The sequence below is a fragment of the Microcaecilia unicolor genome, chromosome 8, assembly GCF_901765095.1.
Source record: "Microcaecilia unicolor chromosome 8, aMicUni1.1, whole genome shotgun sequence".
NCBI classification, from domain to species: Eukaryota; Metazoa; Chordata; class Amphibia; order Gymnophiona; family Siphonopidae; genus Microcaecilia; species Microcaecilia unicolor.
The window spans coordinates 116,001,772-116,022,801 of NC_044038.1; the positions used below are offsets into that span (position 1 = coordinate 116,001,772).

General features: G+C 47.5%; 1 protein-coding gene across 2 annotated transcripts in view; it reads left to right on the top strand.

Moving 5' to 3' along the window:
* Nucleotides 1–21,030, top strand: part of HMMR (hyaluronan mediated motility receptor) — a 731,570-nt gene that overhangs the window by 320,876 nt on the left and 389,664 nt on the right. For both annotated transcript variants that reach the window (XM_030213533.1, XM_030213534.1), the window contains one exon: nucleotides 4,637–4,794. In XM_030213533.1, the coding sequence (XP_030069393.1) occupies nucleotides 4,637–4,794 (158 nt within the window). The remainder of the gene's footprint in view (nucleotides 1–4,636; nucleotides 4,795–21,030) is intronic.

Genomic DNA, 21,030 nt, shown 5'->3' on the forward strand with positions numbered 1-21,030 from the left:
GTGATTGTATTTCCTAGGGAATTTAAACCCATTCTTAGTTTTATATTTATTGATGTCAGTGAGCACCATCTGCTTGAACATAGTGAGAGCAGGGTCTGGTGGAACTTGGGGTTTCCAAGTGGACTTAGGATTAATAACAGTGCGTTCATCCCTTGTTTGAATATCTCCGAAAAAGGTCTTCAGGTGCAATGTCCTCATAAATTTTTCAAGGTCTACGTTAAATTGAAATTCATTGAATTGCACTGATGGCACAAATGAAAATCCCTTAGTAAGGACTTTCTCCTCATCGGCTGTAAGTGGTCTACTGGACAGATTGATCACCACTGATTCTCTTGTTGTGAACGTGTCCATGGCCTGTGGTTCCAGCCACTTCTGTTTCTTCTCCTTCTGGACCCTCTTCCTCTGCCCCTTAAAAAAGGTTGCTGATTGTTGATCGATGCAGACTCGTCGCTCCCACTTGAGGAGGAGGACAATGATGATGAACTGTGAGAGGCATGAGTGTTCCCAGCATAGGCACCATTGCCTGAACCTCGTTTGTACATCCAGGTTCAGGCGATGGTGCCAGAGGGTCCAGAAGGAGAAGAAACAGAAGTGGCTGGAACCACAGGCCATGGACACGTTAACAACAAGAGAATTCCAAGATGGCGCTCTGATCGGACGCACCTGAGTTTGCTCTCGAGGTAGCTCTGCTGTTCAGCCTCTTCGCTACCGCTGTAGCCTCGTCTCTCTTTTGATGGGGAAACGGAGTGGGAAAGTTAAGGAACATCCCTCGGTTCCTGAAACATCTTTGGCGTGGCGACAGACGACCCTGCAATTCCCGAAGCAACAACCGGGACCCCGGGGAACTTCGACCCCTTCTGCAGCTCTCGATGCGTCGGCGTCGATTGAAAGCGCTAACGGGGCTTCCCTGAGCCCTGTGGAGCGCATTGCTCCGCCTCAGCCTGGAAGGGAGTTGCTGACAGCCCAAGCAGTGACGGATACCGATGGGGTTCAACCTAATCCGCTCGAGGGAAGGTCTGCAGCGACAGAGAATGGACTCCAACCAAGAGAGGCACTAATTCAATCAGCACTACAGGTATTTCCTCAAGACATTGTTACTAGACTGACTCAAGTTGGGGCTCAAACTCAATCCCTCCCTGGTGCTAATGGCGTGGTTAGACCAGCAATTGTGACATTAGAGTCACTATGGGACATGGTTTACAACATTCAAACCTCTATGCAAACTACATTAAAAGAAAATACTGACAATATAAAAACTCTTTCTGAAGCTGCGCTACTCCAAGCACAAGTGTCTGCACAGCAATCCTCGAAACTGGAAAATGTGAATACTAAGTTGCAAGAAATGGGAACTTTAGAAACTGCATTGGTTAAGGATAACAATTTTCTGCATAAACGAATGGAGTATTTGGAGAATCAGGCTAGGAGACTTAACCTTAGGTTTCTTAACTTCCCTAAATCTCCTTTAATTTCTCCTGTTGAAATGGTAAAAAAATATATGGTGGATATTCTTGGAATGGATAAGGACTCGTTACCCCCCATAACACGGGCCTATTACATCTGGAACCCAAAGGGGGGCGATGGAAACCCCCCCAGTAGTGGGAGATGGAATGAATCTGACTTCATTCCTCGAGAGTTCACTGGAAATTATTACCCAGAGGTCTACTATGCTGGTCACTTTTGTCCTGGAGCCTGATCGCAATGCTATATTAAGACTTTCCTTAAGACATTTAGAAAATCTGTTCATGGGCTCAAAGATCCGTATTTTTCCAGATCTCTGAAAGCCTACACAAACTAGGCGCAGGGCCTTTTTGGAACAGCGTCCTAGAGCGTTGGCATTGGGAATAAACTTTGTATTACGATTTCCTTGTACATGTAATTTACTGCTTGAGGGTAAACAGTTTCAATTTGTGGACCCAAAACAGTTAAAAGAATTTCTTGATGCTAGAGTAGATATGAATGTTGTATGCCCTCCATAAATAGCAGGCTAGGGTCGTTAACCCGAGTTAGCAACCGTTAGATTATTTTCTTAAATACTGTATGTTACTTATGTTTTTGAATTCTTGGAATCTAATTTTTCTTAAATTTGTGGACGAATAGGCCTTTAAGATTTTTTCTTTATATGATTTCCTGATTGTAATGCCGATTGCATACTCACAGTTTGTAGTGAAATGTTGAAATATATTTATTAATTAATTAATTAAACACACCTTTGATGATCTTAGATGTTGTGTCATAGATAAAGTGGAAGCATCCCATAGGGGTGGCAATCGAAAACTCATGCTCCAGAGGAAAGAGATGAGATGTATCTTTAGTCTCAACTCTGTAGAACCTTATGGTCTTGATAATTCCATCGATTGGCATGCATTCTATTGAATATTATGACATCTGCCTTCTAAATGTTCAGAGTCTAAGATTATATTGTAAATCCTTATGTGTCTGGTAGAATGTCATGCATAACTTACATTTCTAGTAACATACATTTTTTGTGACGTTTGATTAAATAATGTCACCAACACAAGAACTGTGAGATCAACATGGGTGATTCATTACCATCTGATCGTCCCCATAGCTTGGTTTTCGTTATTGAAGTGACGGGGAGGACAGCAGTATGCTAGTACTTTAATGTGAGAGATTTTTTCAATAGCGTACGTCTCACAGCACAATCACTGTATGGCTGGAGTGACGCGATTGCATAACAGACGCGGCTCCGTATATTTGCATTAGAAGATTGTTTACGTATGTACGTCAGAGCTACGCTTGACGTTATCATCGACAACTCTAGGCACGAGCGCAGTGACATCATCACATTATGTATGCTATTCGCGTTATAAGCCCCTAGTCAGCGTGTATCTCTGTTTGAAAAGATTTTGGGACTGTTAAGAACCGTTCCCAAGATTAACGTCTCAGCACGGTAAAGTAAGTACTTTTATTTCAGTTTTCTTGTAAGTTTAATCCTCCACAGAGGCAAAGCTAGCATCGTCGGCATCATTTGCAAAAACTAACGATATCGTTATGTTATCGAACGATTCCTGAGCATTGGTTTAAACCTATGGCAACAGCCTATTGTGTGTTAGGCATTTTCTAAAGAATTTTACATACTTTTAGGTCTCTATAGCACGATGTGAAATTTAACGACTCTAAATGACATTCAAGAATATACCATAGATCATGAAGCATTTCAGTCTGTATAATGTTAAATATCTTCTGTCTTGTAAAGTCATTACTTTATGATTTTTACATTATATTGAATATCTTTAGCCCGGTGAAGTTTAGTTAACGTATCAATTATCTCTGAGTTAGGTGGGTTATAGTAACAAGGCTTAATAGCCTCCATTAAGTTTTCTAAATATACATGTAGATTAAGCTATGAACATCATTGTTGAATATGTGTTTTATATATTTTTCATTAGGTGATACCCCTGTTTGATAACCTTATTGGGCAAAACCTGAAGAAGCCTGTAACAAGGCGAAACGATATGGGCCCCGTTGTTTATTCAATTTAAGACTTACTCAACCAGAGGGGCTATTGCACTACTTCAGTGAAAGCTAAGTTTTAAAGTTTTCTCTGTCGTTTATCTAGATTGTATTATCTAGCAAATATTCAGCAAAAAGACTGATTGTTTTGTTATACTTTCTAAAATGATTTTTTGTTCATAAGCAAACTAATATGGGTAGAATATAGCCCTATGAACGAGATAGGACCGCAGACTATATAATCTCTTGCAGATATTAAAGTCTTGCAGGTCTACTACTACTACTACTACTACTATTTAGCATTTCTATAGCGCTACAAAGCATACGCAGCGCTGCACAAACATAGAAGAAAGACAGTCCCTGCTCAAAGAGCTTACAATCTAATAGACAAAAAATAAATAAAGTAATCAAATCAATTAATGTCTCTGAGGGCTTTACCTATATTCATTAGGAATTGCAAATCATCTTACCCTTTGGGTTTTATTTTTTTGCTATTCTCTAGTAAGGTTAAAGTATCCCTAACTGTACAAAGTGCACAGTTGTATGTTCTAGCTTGTCAAATCTTAGAACCTTGTCATTAATTCTATTCATGTTTTATATACTGATAACTCTCCTGGGGGATTTAAAGCAGTTTATAGGCAAATTACACCTACTCATTTAAGGGAAAATTCATATCGAGGATATATACTGAACCGTAGGATAAACTATAACCTCTAAATGTTCTCATGCTTTTCAACATGTTTCAATACATTATAACTCAAACAGGAATGTCTTTACAGCTTTCCTAAAAGCAAAATATGATGGTGTATGCCTGATTTCTTCAGGAAGTTCATTCCAAATCTTAGCAGCTTGAAACGAGAACGAGCTCTCATGAATAGATTTTAAATGTATATTTGTAGAGGCAGGGTACCCCATTTGTAAAGTATGCAAGAAACAAGTACTACACCGGAACTTAAGTCGTAAAAGCCAAGAGATCTACTCCATCTTCAGAATTCAGGTCATAGAGCAACTTTAAAACCAAACAGGTGGTGCTGAAGATTGTGTGAAAGCAATGAGTGCAAGGATAGTCAAATTGGCCCATGTTTTTTGCTTTGCTTTGTTACAATATATCACTTAACTCCTTTTCCATACTTCTGCTTACTCCACTACTTGTTTTATACAGTGAGGTCTCTGCACAAGCTGAAAAGTATAAACTGATTCTTGGCCAGTCAGAAGACCTGTTGAAGCAGAAGGACTTGGATATTTCAACCATAAAGGAAGAGCTGTCTAAGCAAGTCAAAGAGCTGGATGTAAAATGTCAGTCAATTCAACAAGAAAAAGGTATTTTATTCACTAGATTTATATCGACACATCTCCTGGACACACAAATTTTGTTTGGTTCCACACACACAATTTTATGTTTGTGAAAATTGCTATGAGTTGATTTAACCTAAGAACATAATTGCCATGTTGTGAAAACCAAGGGTCTATTTAGCCAAATACAATGTTTCCAGTAAAAGATTAGTCTAGAAAATGACAGGTCCTAGAAGACTCCCTGTGACTTAACCCCAGGTAAAAGCTGTGGCTTTCCCCAGGTCTACCTTAATTGTTTATGGACATTTGCTCCAGGAATTTCTCCAAACCTTTTTAAAAGCAGTTAAATTAACTGTTTTTATTACTTGCTCTGGCAGTGAGTTCCAGAGCCTAACTATACGTCAAGTGAAATAGGCAAAAATATTTGTTAAAATGTGCTTCTATATAACTTCATGGAGTATCTCCTAATGTTATGTAAAGGATTTGTATCCTGCCAAACACCTAAATCAGGTTCAAATCTACAAGTGAATCATGTTTTTTTTACACATTTCACTCCATTCAGATTTTTATAGGCCTGTCGTGTACCTCCCTTTAGCTATCTGTTCTCAAAGCTGAAGAGCCCTAAACCTCTTTAACCTTTCCTCATATGAAAGTCGTCCACCCCCCTTAATCATTTGCCCTTCTGTGTACCTTTCCCACTTCCACAGTTTTTTTTTTTTGTGATGTGTTGAAAAAGAATTGCACAAGGTGTGATCTCGCCAAAGAGCAATACTGAAGTATTGATATTTTTTTGTTTTATTTTTTTATTCCTCTCCTAATAATCTCTAACATTCTATTTGCTTCTCTGGCTATTGCTACACACTGAGCAAAAACATTTCAGTGTGACACCTAAATCCTTTTCCTTGGTGGTGACTCCTTATGTGGAACCTAGCATTATGTGGCTATAATTTGGATTGTACATCGGGAGGGATATCGCTTCACATTTGTCTGTATTAAATTTCATCTGCCATTCGGATGGTAGTCTTCCAGCCTGCCAAGGTCTTCCTGAAATTTCTTGCAGTCTGGATGTGGTTTAACAGCAGTAAATAATTTTGGAGGAAGTGGCGTCATGGAAAAAATGTCATTGTGAAAGGTGGATGCCTGAATTAGGCGCTCTATTAGTCGAGATGCTTTCCTTCCCTGAAACTGCTATATTGCCCCACCAGTAGCATTTACTTACCTCCAGTAGTGTGAAAACACAAATGAGATTAAGACTCCACGAAATTGGTTGACAGACCTGTGAGTTGGGGGCTGTGTGATCCTGCGCTTGTGGCTGCAGTACTGGAACCCGAGCTGGAGTAGACATCTCCCTCCACTGGGGAGCAACTGGTGGTGGAAAGTTCTGGACCACTGGGGTTTTCCCTGATGGATTTACAAATGTGGTTTGGAGAACTCAAAGCTGAGCTTCAATAAAATCTCAAATAAGACGCAGTGTAGGAAATCAAACCTGACTTCGCAGGCATGGGAACCTGCATTGATAATTGGAGGAGCACATGGATGGCTGTGAAAATTCGGTGGAAGTGTTTTGCCAGGAGCACGGTGACCTGCTTTCCAAACTGGAGAACCTAGAGAACGGAACGAGGCGCAACAATATGCATATTCGGTGCCTTCCGGTGACAGCTGAATATAAAAATTTGGTGAAAACTATTCAGCTCTGACAGCTGTCTGTGGACCCACCCTCCTCCTGCTTGAGGGTGTCCATTGGGCTTTGGGTCCGAAGATTAATGGTCGCCCGCGGTATGTGGTGACATGCTTCCTGCGTTTTTCTGAAAAGGCAATGCCGCTTGCATTTATTAGACTATCTACACTTTAAAGTCCTCTTTAACTATCTGTGAATGTTTGAAAGTGGTAACACAAGGGCATCTGATTTCCCTGCAAGCCTATCATTTTTTTTTATTTTTTTTTATTTGGATTTTGCTCACACCTTTTTCAGTAGGAGCTCAAGGTGAGTTACATTAAGATACACTGGATATTTCTCTGTCCCTGGAGGGTTCCCAATCTAAGTTTGTACCTGAGGCAATAGCGGGTTAAGAGATTTTCCCAAGATCACAAGGAGCAGCAGTGGGATTTGAACCGGCCACCTCTGGATTTCATGACCAGTGCTCTAACCACTAGGTCACTCCTCCACATTTCTTCCTATAACTTGCAAAATATAAAGATAACACATGCCAGGGATGGTGTTAAGGGAGGGCAACTGCCCTCTAGCCAAAGAGCCCTAAGCCTGCTGGAAGCTGAAGGAGGCATTGCCTGGAAGGCTCCCATCCCAAATTTCTGTCCTGGGCACCAGCCATGTCTAACACCAGCTCTAGCAGTATACACATTTCAAATATGACATTCTAATCACAAAATAAAATTATTTTTTCTACTTTTGTTGTAATTTTATTTTTAAAATCATGTTGGTCCCAGGCTCTGGTTTCTGTTTATCTCTGTCTTGTTTTAACTCACTCACCAGGGTCTCCTGCCCATTTGACATCTTCTTTCTCCATGTTTACCATCCATCTTCCATCTCTATGTACCTATCTTTCTCCATGTTCAGCATCTCTCTTCTCTGTGTACCATATACTTCCCTGTCCAGCATCTCCATCTCCCCGCATTCATCACCACTCTGTCCTTATCCCCACCACCTGTATCCAGCATCACTCCTTTGTCCCTCAATAAAGATAGTCACTGATGGGAACTGCAGTTCCAGGATGAAATATCAACTTCTCTGGAACACCTTTGTAAACAAGGAAGGGGCTCTCTTGGACATTGAGCAGCTTTACGTGAAACTAGATTGGGCTTATAAAATTTAGGACTTTGTGCTATTAAAGAGCGACTGAATCGCACTAATCCTATATAATAATTCTCACCTCCAACGTTCTAATGTGCCTGGGACCGTGCCTCCCTCAGAGGTGGTGTGCTAGGCAGGCACGCACTGACGTCAGTGACAGCTGTTCGCGTGTTTCCCTACTCCTCCACCTGCATGGGAATCAGCTGTCAGTGCGCCCTCCCCCCCCCCCTTGCCGCATCACCAACCCGCGCCCCCACCCGACGAGCATCAACACCCCGTGGCCCCTCATGCACCTCCCACCGAGTTCCACACCGCCCTCCCTCCGATTTCAACCCCCCCCCCCCCCCGCGTTACGGCCCCCTGTACCCCCTTCCACAACCCTGTCGATCCCCCCCCCCTTTCCCACCGAAAACCGTTCCCCCGCCGCCATCCAGTACCTCTGCTGACGGGGGACCCCAGCCCCCATCAGCCGAAGTCCTGTGCTGGCCTTCGCGGCGTTCCTTCTTCAGTGATCTTCTGTTCAAGTTCCTCTGCGTGCGTGTGACGTCAGACGCATGCAGAGGAACTTCAACAGAAGATCATTGAGGAAGCAACGCCTCGAAGGCCAGCACAGGACTTCGGTTGACGGGGGTTGGGGTCCCCCGTCAGTACAGGTACTCCACGGTGGTGGGGGACGGTTTTCGCTGCGAAGGGGGGTCGACAGGGTCGCGGAAGAGGGGGTACAGGGGTCCGTGAAGCGGTGAAGGGGGGGTGAAAACGGAGGGAGGGCGGAGTCTGGCCCTGCTAGCGCCCGTTTCCTTCCCTTCAGAAACGGACATTTTTTCCTAGTCAGGAATATTTTGTGTTTGTTTCAACGTTTTTATTGAATTCAACATTACATGTGCACAATCACCAATACATACACATAAATTCAACATATACCTTATCCGGTGAAGTGCAACAAACCATTATCATCATCAAACTTTTAATATGTACATCCCCATCCCTGCTGTCGAGTTTGTATTTCAGCCTCGTCCGTATTATTTCAACTATTATTGAAACCATGCATATCAGCGGCCGCCTTCCCTACCTATATCTCCCTTATCTCCCTTATCCCTTTCCCTCCCATCCTTCCTTCCCACCCCCCTTCTCCCTTCCCTTCAGTAGATTATACCATGTGATCTTTACTACTGATACTCCTATCATCCTCATTCAATCATAGCTTTTTCACCCAACGCGTAATTAAACTCTGGAATTCGTTGCCGGAGAACGTGGTGAAGGCAGTTAGCTTAGCAGAGTTTAAAAAGGGGTTAGATGGTTTCCTAAAGGACAAGTTCATAAACCGCAACTAAATGGACTTGGGAAAAATCCACAATTCCAGGAATAACATGTATAGAATGTTTGTACGTTTAGGAAGCTGGCCAGGTGCCCTTGGCCTGTACTGGCCGCTGTCATGGACAAGATGCTGGGCTCGATGGACTCTTGGTCTTTTCCCAGTGTGGCATTACTTATGTACTTATGTACCAGTAGGTAAAGCTCTGGGATTTGATGGCTTTAGTAATAAATTTTATTACAAATTTAAGGGCATATTGCCACTGTTGCTTACTAGGGTTTATAACTGCATAGATGAGGCTACAGTTTTACCTCACTCATGGAGCTTGGCTACAGTAACAATGTTACTTAAACGAGATGGAAATCATCATCTCTGTAGTTCTTATAGACCAGTCTCCTTACTAGGTACAGATAATAGCATTTTTACCAAGATTCTGGCTCATCGACTTCAGGACATTTTACCCTCTGTGGTTCATGAAGATCAAGCAGGGTTTATTCAGGGCAGACAGAGCTTTGATAGCCAGTGTGGAGCAGGATACAGATCCTGCCATTTTGTTGTCCCTGGATGTGTTGAAGGTCTTTGATGGGGTATTATGGCCCTTTATACTGGCAGTGCTGCAGAAAATTGGCTTATCGGTGCCTTCTCTGTATCGGATACAAGCGCGCTACAAATATCCTTTGGCTATGCTTAAGCTAAATGTCACATTCACCACTTCCTTTGAACTTCACCAGGGCACTAAAGAGGGTTGTGCAATATCCCCTTTGCTTCTTCACTTTAATTCATGCCTCTCCAGAGATATCAGGGAGGGTCTATTAAGATTATGCTATTTGCAGATGACATACTTTTAACACTGACACACACCCCTCTACCTCTCTGCAAGCAGTACTTGATATTTTAGCTTCTTTACTTCTTCAATCCTCTAAACTAACCACCTGCTCCTCTGACCCTATTCCCAATCACCTACTCAACACTGTCTCTCCTGCTGTCACCCCTTTCATCTGTCATATCCTCAATCTGTCACTTTCCACTGCGACGGTCCCTGATACCTTTAAGCATGCCGTAGTCACCCCGCTCCTCAAAAAACCTTCTCTGGATCCTACCTCTCCTTCCAACTATTGCCCCATCTCCCTCCTTCCTTTCTTATCCAAGTTACTAGAACGTGCTGCCCACCGTCGCTGCCTCGACTTTCTTTCTTCTCAACCTATTCTTGATCCGCTCCAATCTGGCTTTCGTCCCCTTCATTCAACTGAAACAGCACTTACTAAAGTCTCCAATGATCTATTCCTGGCTAAATCCAAAGGGCTCTATTCTATGCTCCTCCTTCTCGATCTTTCTGTTGCTTTTGATACTGTTGATCACAGCCTACTCCTTGACACGCTGTCCTCACTTGGATTTCGGAATTCTGCTCTCTCCTGGTTCTCTTCTTATCTCTCACAGCGTACTTTGTGTATACTCTGGTGGTTCCTCCTCTACTTCTATCCTGCTGTCAGGGGGTGTACCTCAAGGATCTGTTCTAGGACCTCTCCTTTTTTCCATCTATACCTCCTCCCTTGATTCTTTGATCTCATCACATGGCTTTCAGTATCACCTTTACGCTGATGACTCCCAGATCTACCTCTGCACACCAGTAATCTCAGCAGAAATCCAATCCAAGGTATCTGCCTGCCCCTCTGACATTGCTGCATGGATGTTTCACCGCAACCTGAAACTCAATATGTCCAAAACTGAACTCCTTATCTTCCCTTCTAAACCAACCTCTCCCCTTCCCCCATTCTCTATTTCTGTCGACAACACACTCATTCTTCCTGTCTTGTCTGCTTGCAACCTTGGGGTCATCTTTGACTCCTCCCTCTCCTTCTCTGCATATATTCAACAGATTGCTGAAACCTGTCGTTTCTTCCTTTATAACATCGCCAGAATTTGCCCTTTCCTTTCTGAACAGGCTATCAGAACCCTCATCCACACTCTCATCACCTCTCACTTAGACTACTGCAACTTGCTTCTCACAGGTCTTCCGCTCAGCCATCTCTCTCCTCTTCAATCTGTTCAAAACTTTGCCGCATGACTAATATTTCGCCAAAGTCGTTATGCCCATATCAGCCCTCTCCTGAAATCGCTTCACTGGCTCCCTATCCGTTTCCGTACACAATTCAAGCTCCTCTTATTGATCTATAAGTGCATTCACTCTGCAGCTCCTCACTACTTCTCCACCCTCATCTCTCCCTACACTCCTTTCCTAGAACTCCGTTCACTAGGCAAATCTCTCCTAATTGCACCCTTCTCCTCCATCGCTAACTCCAGACTCCGCTTCTTCTTTCTCGCCGCACCTTATGCCTGGAATAGGCTTCCTGAGCCATTACGTCTAGCTCCATCCCTGGCTGCCTTCAAATCCGGGCTAAAGGCCTACCTGTTTGATGCTGCTTTCGACTCCTGACTTGTTACTTTTATCTTATCCTTGTGTCCTTCTGTCTGTCCTTCCCTTATCCTTATTGATCCTGTCTGTTTGTCCTGATTTAGATTGTAAGCTCTTTTGAGCAGGGACTGTCTTTCTTCGTGTTCAATTGTAAAGTGCTGCGTACGACTGGTAGCGCTATAGAAGTGATTTATAGTAGTAATAGTTAGCTTCTTATGTCAGAGTCTCTAGGTTCAAATCAATTTTGCAGTATTCAGAGGTTCTTAATCTCACTATGAAACCAGAGGACATGGACATTTTGCAGAGCTCTTCTTCTTTTCAATGGGCTGCAGGGTCTCTCAAATACTTGGGAGTTCAGCTGACTGTCTATTAAGGTTTATGAAGCCAATTTTCCCCCTAATTGAAGGAACCTTTTGCAGATTTGGACCGCTGGGATTCTCTTCAGATTTCTTGGTTAGGTCTTATAGCGGCTCTTAAAATAACAATCCTACTGAAATTATTATAGCCATTCCTTTCTTCCACAATCTATTTTTTTCAGGCCCTGTGTAAAAAAAAGCATTTGCCTGCATCTGAAAAAGAAAACCCCCTAGAGTAAACAGTTACATCTTATACCTACTCAAAATCTATGGTTGAATGGGGGTACCTAATTTTTGAATTGTATCACCAAGCAGTCCTGTTACAGATTGTAGCTGTGTGGCAAACAGAATATCCTTAACCCTTGAACCAGACTTGCTCAACACTTGTTTGGCTCGCTTCCACTGTGAGCTATTCTCTGGCTCCCCCCGCCACACTTGAAAAGCTTGGTACCTGGGGTGACTCCTTTTGATGAGGACTCCCTTGGTGGTATGGATAAAGGTACAATATCTTTTTTTTTTTCTGCCAGCAATCTTTATCACATTCATACATCCATTCAGTATGCCTTTCAATTTTTCTCCTTGGCAGACATATGGAGCTTATAAACATTGGGCTGCTAGATCCCTGAGAACTCTGGGACATATCTGGAAGAAGGGTGAACTTACCCCTTTTTCTGATCATCAAGATGAATATGGTTTGCCCACTCTGATTTCTTTCAGTATAGGTAACTCAGATTTATACTACAAAGGGCCAGGGAGGACCTCTCTTCAGCGGAAACCTCTATAGAACTAGCGCTAAGTTTGGGAATGGGGGGGTCTGTACACTGTATGAAGTGTTACTGAAAGATAATACCTCAATTCAGAACTATATTACTAAATGGGAATCACGTTTATCTAACACTTAAGACCTTAAACAACGGGAGAAAGTTTTCCAGAATCTGTTTATCTATTGCTACCCCTATGATTGAGAATGGTTTTAAGATCTTTTACCATGGTGGTATACCCCAGTGAGACTGTTCCGGATATACCAAAACAGGTTTGCCACTCTGGCATAACTGTAGTGAGCATAATTCCTTTTTTTTCTCATTTGGTGGACCTGCTCTGTGGTACAAGCCTTTTGGATTGCACTGCTTCATGAGCTTAATACATTCCTTCCAATCCTATACCCACTTCGAGCAGACAGTGGTTGCTGGTGACCCATCTCTACAGCAGCCAAGACAGTATTGGCTCAACAATGGAATCAATGCGCTGTTCTGTCTCTTTGAGACTATATTTTAAAATGTGGACAATTATTGCCTGATGTCCCAGCTTACAGCTTAAAAATAAAATCACCTTACCTCTTATCATAAGGTGTAGGACCTCTATTTGACCAGGAGGTCAGCTGCCCTTACTTAGTTATCTTCACTCGACAGAAACAGCACTTTCTAAAGTCTGTAATGACCTGTTCCTTGCCAAATCCAGAGGCCACTACTCCATCCTCATCCTCCTGGATCTATCCGCCGCTTTTGACACTGTCAATCATGACTTACTTCTTGCCACACTGTCCTCATTTGGGTTCCAGGGCTCTGTCCTCTCCTGGTTCTCCTCCTATCTCTCCCACCGCACCTTCAAAGTTCACTCTCATGGATCTTCCTCCACCCCCATCCCCTTATCTGTTGGTGTTCCCCAGGGATCGGTCCTTGGACCCCTTCTCTTCTCAATCTACACCTCTTCCCTGGGCTCCCTGATCTCATCTCATGGTTTCCAGTATCATCTCTATGCTGATGACACCAAACTGTATCTCTCCACACCAGACATCACCGCGGAGACCCAGGCAAAGGTATCGGCCTGCTTATCCGACATTGCTGCCTGGATGTCCAACCGCCACCTGAAACTGAACATGTCCAAGACCGAGCTTATCGTCTTTCCACCAAAACCCACTTCTCCTCTTCCTCCACTTTCTATCTCAGTTGATAACACCCTCATCCTCCCCGTCTCATCTGCCCGCAACCTCGGAGTCATCTTTGACTCCTCTCTCTCCTTCTCTGCGCATATCCAGCAGATAGCCAAGACCTGTCGCTTCTTCCTCTTTAACATCAGCAAAATTCGCCCTTTCCTCTCTGAACACACCACCCGAACTCTCGTCCACGCTCTCATTACCTCTCGCCTGGACTACTGCAACTTACTCCTCACCGGCCTCCCACTTAGCCATCTATCCCCCCTTCAGTCTGTTCAGAACTCTGCTGCACGTCTCATATTCCGCCAGAACCGATATACTCATATCACCCCTCTCCTCAGGTCACTTCACTGGCTTCCGATCGGATACCGCATTCAATTCAAGCTTCTCCTTCTTACCTACAAATGCACTCAGTCTGCTGCCCCTCACTACCTCTCTACCCTCATTTCCCCTTACGTTCCCGCCCGTAACCTCCGTTCACAGGATAAATCCCTCCTCTCAGTACCCTTCTCCACCACCGCCAACTCCAGGCTCCGCTCATTCTGCCTCGCCTCACCCTATGCTTGGAACAACCTTCCTGAACCCTTACGCCAAGCCCCCTCCCTGCCCGTCTTCAAGTCTTTGCTTAAAGCCCACCTCTTCAATGCTGCGTTCGGCACCTAACCCTTACCGTTCAGTGAATCCAGACTGCCCCAATTTGACTGCCCCTATCGGACCGACCGTTCACTTGTCTATTAGATTGTAAGCTCTTTGAGCAGGGACTGTCTCTCTTTGTTAAATTGTACAGCGCTGCGTAACCCTAGTAGCGCTCTAGAAATGTTAAGTAGTAGTAGTAGTAGTAGTTCTTACTTGTGTTTTCCTTATGCTATGCCCCTCTTTCTCTTTGATAGGGACTCATGACTCCAGCCTAGCGATTGTTCTCCGAGGACAAGCAGGCTGCTTGTTCTCACGACTGGGTGACGTCCGCGGCAGCCCCCACCAACCGGAAGAAGCTTCGCGGGCAGTCCGCACGCAGGGCACGCCCACCGCGCATGCGCGGCCGTCTTCCCGCCCGTGCGTGACCGTTCCCACCAGTCTTGTTTTTTCCGCGCTGGAGTCGTGCGTCGCCGCTCTCTCTTGTTCAGCCCGAAAAACCGTTGCGTTTTCGCGAATTTTCTTAGTTTTTTCTTTGTTTCTGGGCGCGTTCCGGACCCTTTTTCTTTTCTTCAAAAAAAAAAAAAAAAGTGTGAACGTGCTTGTTTTCCCTCGTTTTCGAGCGGGGGCGTCGCGTTGCGGCCTTATGGCCGCGCGGTCGATTTATTTTTCGAGGTGTGATTTATCGCCACCATCGACGGCTTTAATTTCGCCGACGCGATTTTTCCGTCGATGTCCTCGAAGGTCCCGAGTGGATTTAAGAAGTGTGGTCGGTGCGGCCGGCCTATCTCGCAGACCGACACCCACGCTTGGTGCCTCCAGTGCCTCGGGCCGGAGCACAATATCAAGTCGTGTTCTTTGTGTCTTGGTCTCCGGAAACGGACTCAGGTTGCGAGGCAAGTTCTACGGGACCGTCTTTTCGGAACTTGCGCCGGCCCCTCGACGTCGACCTCGACGGCATCGGTATCGACGGCCGGTTCTTCGGTACCGGTATCGATGTCCGCGAAATCGGCACCAATGGCATCGACCCCAGGAGCACAGGTGCCGTCGGCCCGCCGGTCCTCCGGTGAGGGTAGGGGTGAGAGGCCGCGTGGGCAATCGGCCCCGGTCACTCCCTCGGCCCATGGCCCTCGGGACCGAACCCTGTCTGACCCGGCTCCTCGAGACCGAGGGGGATCGACCTCCTCCTCCTCCATTACACCTGGCACCGATGACGGGCATCGCAAGAAATCTAAGAAGCACCGTCATCGGTCGCCTTCGATGCATCCGGTTCTCGGTACCGGCGAGGAGTCGACGCCGAAGCGTCCGCGTCGAGAGGAGAGATCCCCTTCGGTAGTGGAGGTACCGACGCGTCAGGGTCCCAGCACTTCGGTGCAGTCTCCTGGACCCGAGCAGCTTCCGGCACCGACACCTCTACCGGCCCCCCCGTCTTTCCCGGCAGCGGGCCTGTACGAGTGCTTCCGAGCCATCCTTCCGGGGATCCTGGAAGGGCTGATGCGCCAGGCTGTGCCGGCGCCGGGGGTGCTTGCGCCCTCGGCGCCGTTGACTGGCGCTGGCGAGCTCTAGCCCGGTGCCGAGGCCGTCGACACCGCCGCCGCTTGCGGCGCCGGTCTTGACCGCCACGCAGGTGGAGTCCCTGTCGACGTCGATGGAGGGAGCTTCGTCCCCGCCGGCGCGGGAGTCCACCGCTCGACGACACCGAGGCCTCGGTGCCTCGACGTCGAGCCGGGCCCGGTTAAGGACTCAGCTACAAGAGCTTATGTCCGATACCGAGGACGAGGCCTCGTGGGGGGAAGAGGAGGACCCCAGATATTTCTCCTCAGAGGAGTCTGTGGGCCTTCCCTCGGACCCCACGCCTTCACCAGAGAGAAAGCTCTCGCCTCCTGAGAGCCTCTCCTTTGCCTCCTTTGTAAGGGACATGTCTATTTGCATTCCCTTCCCCGTGGTCTCTGTGGATGAGCCGAGGACTGAGATGCTCGAGGTCCTCGACTATCCATCACCACCTAGAGAGTCCTCCACGGTGCCGTTGCACAATGTCCTCAAAGAGACACTGCTTCGGAACATTATCTAATCCCACCGTTCCCAAGAAAGCAGAGTCCCAGTACAGAATCCACTCGGACCCAGAGTTAATGCGGCCCCAATTGCCCCATGACTCGGCGGTCGTGGATTCTGCTCTCGAGGGCACGGAGTTCGAGGGATACCGCCTCGGCGCCCCCGGGGCGAGAGTCTCGCACTCTGGACTCGTTTGGGAGGAAGGCCTACCAATCCTCCATGCTCGTGACCCGCATCCAGTCGTACCAGCTCTACACGAGCATCCACATGCGGAACAATGTGAAGCAACTGGCGGACCTGGTCGATAAGCTCCCGCCGGAGCAGTCCAGGCCTTATTAGGAGGTGGTCAGGCAGCTGAAGGCGTGCAGAAAGTTCCTGTCCAGGGGTATTTATGACACCTGTGACGTGGCATCTCGTGCTGCGGCCCAAGGTATAGTGATGCGCAGGCTCTCATGGCTGCGTGCCTCTGACCTGGACAACCGCACCCAGCAGAGACTGGCCGACGTCCCTTGCCGGGGGGATAATATTTTTGGTGAGAAGGTCGAGCAGCTGGTGGTCTAACTGCATCAGCGGGAAACCGCCCTCGACAAGCTCTCCCACCGGGCGCCTTCAGCACCCACCTCAGCAGGTGGACGTTTTTCCCGGGCCCGGCAGGCTGTGCCCTATTCTTTTGCAAAGCGTAGGTACACCCAGCCGGCCCGAAGGCCTCGTCAGGCACAGGGACAGCCCCAGCGCGCTCGTTCTCGTCGACAGCGTGCGCCTAAGCAGCCCCCTGCGCCTCCACAGCAAAAGCCGGGGACGGGATTTTGAGTGGATCCACGGGAACATAGCCGCCCTCAAAGTGTCCGTACCGGACGATCTGCCGGTCGGAGGGAGGTTAAAATTTTTTCACCAAAGGTGGCCTCTCATAACCTCCGACCAGTGGGTTCTCCAAATAGTGCGGTGCGGATACGCCCTGAATTTGGCCTCCCTGCCTCCAAATTGTCCTCCGGGAGCTCAATCCTTCAGCTCCCATCACAAGCAGGTACTTGCAGAGGAACTCTCCGCCCTTCTCAGCGCCAATGCGGTCGAGCCCGTACCACCCGGGCAGGAAGGGCAGGGATTCTATTCCAGGTACTTCCTTGTGGAAAAGAAAACAGGGGGGATGCGTCCCATCCTAGACCTGAGAGGCCTGAACAAATTCCTGGTCAAAGAAAAGTTCAGGATGCTTTCCTTGGGCACCCTTCTGCCAATGATTCAGAAAAACGATTGGCTATGTTCCCTGGATTTAAAGGACGCATACACTCACATCCCGATACTGCCAGCTCACAGACAGTATCTCAGATTCCGCCTGGGCGCACGGCACTTTCAGTATTGTGTGCTGTCCTTTGGGCTCGCCTCTGCCCCACGAGTGTTTACAAAGTGCCTCGTGGTGGTAGCGGCGTACCTACGCAAGCTGGGAGTGCACGTGTTCCCATATTTTGACGATTGGCTGGTCAAGAACACCTCGGAGGCGGGAGCCCTCCGGTCTATGCAGTGCACTATTCAACTTCTGGAGCTGCTGGGGTTTGTGATAAATTACCCAAAGTCCCATCTCCAGCCAACACAGTCTCTGGAATTCATAGGAGCTCTGCTGAATACCCAGACGGCTCAGGCCTTCCTTCCCGAAGCGAGGGCCCACAACCTCCTGTCCCTCGCGTCGCAGACCAGAGCGTCTCAGCAGGTCACAGCTCGGCAGATGTTGAGACTTCTGGGTCATATGGCCTCCACAGTTCATGTGACTCCCATGGCCCGTCTTCACATGAGATCTGCTCAATGGACCCTAGCTTCCCAGTGGTTTCAAGCCACCGGGAATCTAGAAGATGTCATCCGCCTCTCCACCAGCTGCCGCACTTCACTGCTCTGGTGGACCATCCGGACCAATTTGACCCTGGGACGTCCATTCCAAATTCCGCAGCCCACGAAAGTGCTGACGACGGATGCATCTCGCCTGGGGTGGGGAGCTCATGTCGATGGGCTTCACACCCAGGGTCTGTGGTCCCTCCAGGAAAAGGATCTGCAGATCAACCTCCTGGAGCTCCGAGCGATCTGGAACGCACTGAAGGCTTTCAGAGATCGGCTGTCCTACCAAATTATCCAAATTCGGACAGACAATCAGGTTGCAATGTATTACACCAACAAGCAGGGGGGCACCGGATCTCGCTCCTTGTGTCAGAAAGCTGTCTGGATGTGGCGTTGGGCTTGCCAGTTCGGCATGCTCCTCCAAGCCACATACCTGGCAGGTGTAAACAACAGTCTGGCCGACAGACTGAGCAGAGTCATGCAACCGCACGAGTGGTCGCTTCATTCCAGAGTGGTATGCAAGATCTTCCGAGAGTGGGGCACCCCCTCGGTGGACCTTTTCGCCTCTCAGACCAACCACAAGCTGCCTCTGTTCTGTTCCAGACTTCAGGCACACGGCAGGCTAGCGTCGGATGCCTTTCTCCTCCATTGGGGGACCGGCCTCCTGTATGCTTATCCTCCCATACCTTTGGTGGGGAAGACCTTACTGAAGCTCAAGCAAGACCACGGCACCATGATTCTGATAGCGCCCTTTTGGCCCCGTCAGATCTGGTTCCCTCTTCTTCTGGAGTTGTCCTCAGAAGAACCGTGGAGATTGGAGTGTTTTCCGACTCTCATTTCGCAGAACGACGGAGCATTGCTGCACCCCAACCTTCAGTCCCTGGCTCTCACGGCCTGGATGTTGAGGGCGTAGACTTCACTGCGTTGGGTCTGTCTGAGGGTGTCTCCCGTGTCTTGCTTGCCTCTAGGAAGGATTCCACTAAAAAGAGTTACTTTTTCAAGTGGAGGAGGTTTGTCGTTTGGTGTGAGAGCAAGGCCCTAGAACCTCGTTCTTGCCCTGCACAGAACCTGCTTGAATACCTTCTGCACTTATCAGAGTCTGGCCTCAAGACCAACTCAGTAAGGAATCACCTTAGTGCGATTAGTGCTTACCATTATCGTGTGGAAGGTAAAGCCATCTCTGGAGAGCCTTTAGTCGTTCGATTCATGAGAGGCTTGCTTTTCTCAAAGCCCCCTATCAAGCCTCCCGCAGTGTCATGGGATCTCAACGTCGTCCTCACCCAGCTGATGAAACCTCCTTTTGAGCCACTGAATACCTGCCATCTGAAGTACTTGACCTGGAAGGTCATTTTCTTGGTGGCAGTTACTTCAGCTCGTAGGGTCAGTGAGCTTCAAGCCCTGGTAGCTCATGCTCCATATACCAAATTTCATCACAACAGAGTAGTGCTCCGCACCCACCCAAAGTTCCTGCCGAAGGTGGTGTCGGAGTTCCATCTTAACCAGTCAATTGTCTTGCCAACATTCTTCCCCATGCCGCATACCCGCCCTGCTGAACGTCAGTTGCACACATTGGACTGCAAGAGAGCATTGGCCTTCTACTTGGAGCGGACACAGCCCCACAGACAGTCCGCCCAATTGTTTGTTTCTTTCGACTCTAACAGGCTAGGGGTCGCTGTCGGGAAACGCACCATCTCCAATTGGTTAGCAGATTGCATTTCCTTCACTTACGCCCAGGCTGGGCTGGCTCTTGAGGGTCATGTCACGGCTCATAGTGTTAGAGCCATGGCAGCGTCAGTGGCCCACTTGAAGTCAGCCACTATTGAAGAGATCTGCAAGGCTGCGACGTGGTCATCTGTCCACACATTCACATCACATTACTGCCTCCAGCAGGATACCCGACGCGACAGTCGGTTCGGGCAGTCGGTGCTGCAGAATCTGTTTGGGGTTTAAATCCAACTCCACCCTCCAGGACCCGAATTTATTCTGGTCAGGCTGCACGCTCAGTTAGTTGTTCTTCGTAGGTCAATTTTCTGTTGTACCCTCGCCGTTGCGAGGTTCAATTGACCTGGGTTCTTGTTTTGAGTGAGCCTGAGAGCTAGGGATACCCCAGTCGTGAGAACAAGCAGCCTGCTTGTCCTCGGAGAAAGTGAATGATACATACCTGTAGCAGGTGTTCTCCGAGGACAGCAAGCTGATTGTTCTCACCTACCCTCCCTCCTCCCCTTTGGAGTTGCGTTTCATCATTTTTGCTTGTCATTCAACTGGCGGGAACGGTCACGCACGGGCGGGAAGACGGCCGCGCATGCGCGGTGGGCGTGCCCTGCGTGCGGACCGCCCGCGAAGCTTCTTCCGGTTGGTGGGGGCTGCCGCGGACGTCACCCAGTCGTGAGAACAATCAGCCTGCTGTCCTTGGAGAACACCTGCTACAGGTATGTATCATTCACTTTACATGATGTTGGGGGAAGGGGATATTTTATTTTGTGACACCTATATGGTAAGAATGCATAGATTGTTTTACTGCTGGGGGAGGGAGGATGAGATTGTGGTTGGGGAGCTTTTTCTTAAGTGCTTTTCAGTATGGATAAATGGTGAAAGTTCTCATGAAACCTAGGCATCAACGTAAGATTAAATAACCGCCCCCCCCCCCCCCCCCCCCCCCAAGATGAGATCTCCTTCTTGGCAGTGCACATTATCACCCAAACAGGGCTCCAAAAGGTGTCCTTGGCCAGTGTTAAGAACGTAAAGATTTATGATAGTATACATTCCATATCATCAAGCAGATCAATCCATAGACTGGTGGGTTGTGTCCATCTACCAGCAGGTGGAGATAGAGAGCAATTTTTTGCCTCTCTATATGTGGTCATATGCTACCAGGAAATCCTCAGTATTCTCTCTTTCTAGCAGGTGTGTGGTCACACACAGCAGCTCTGGCTT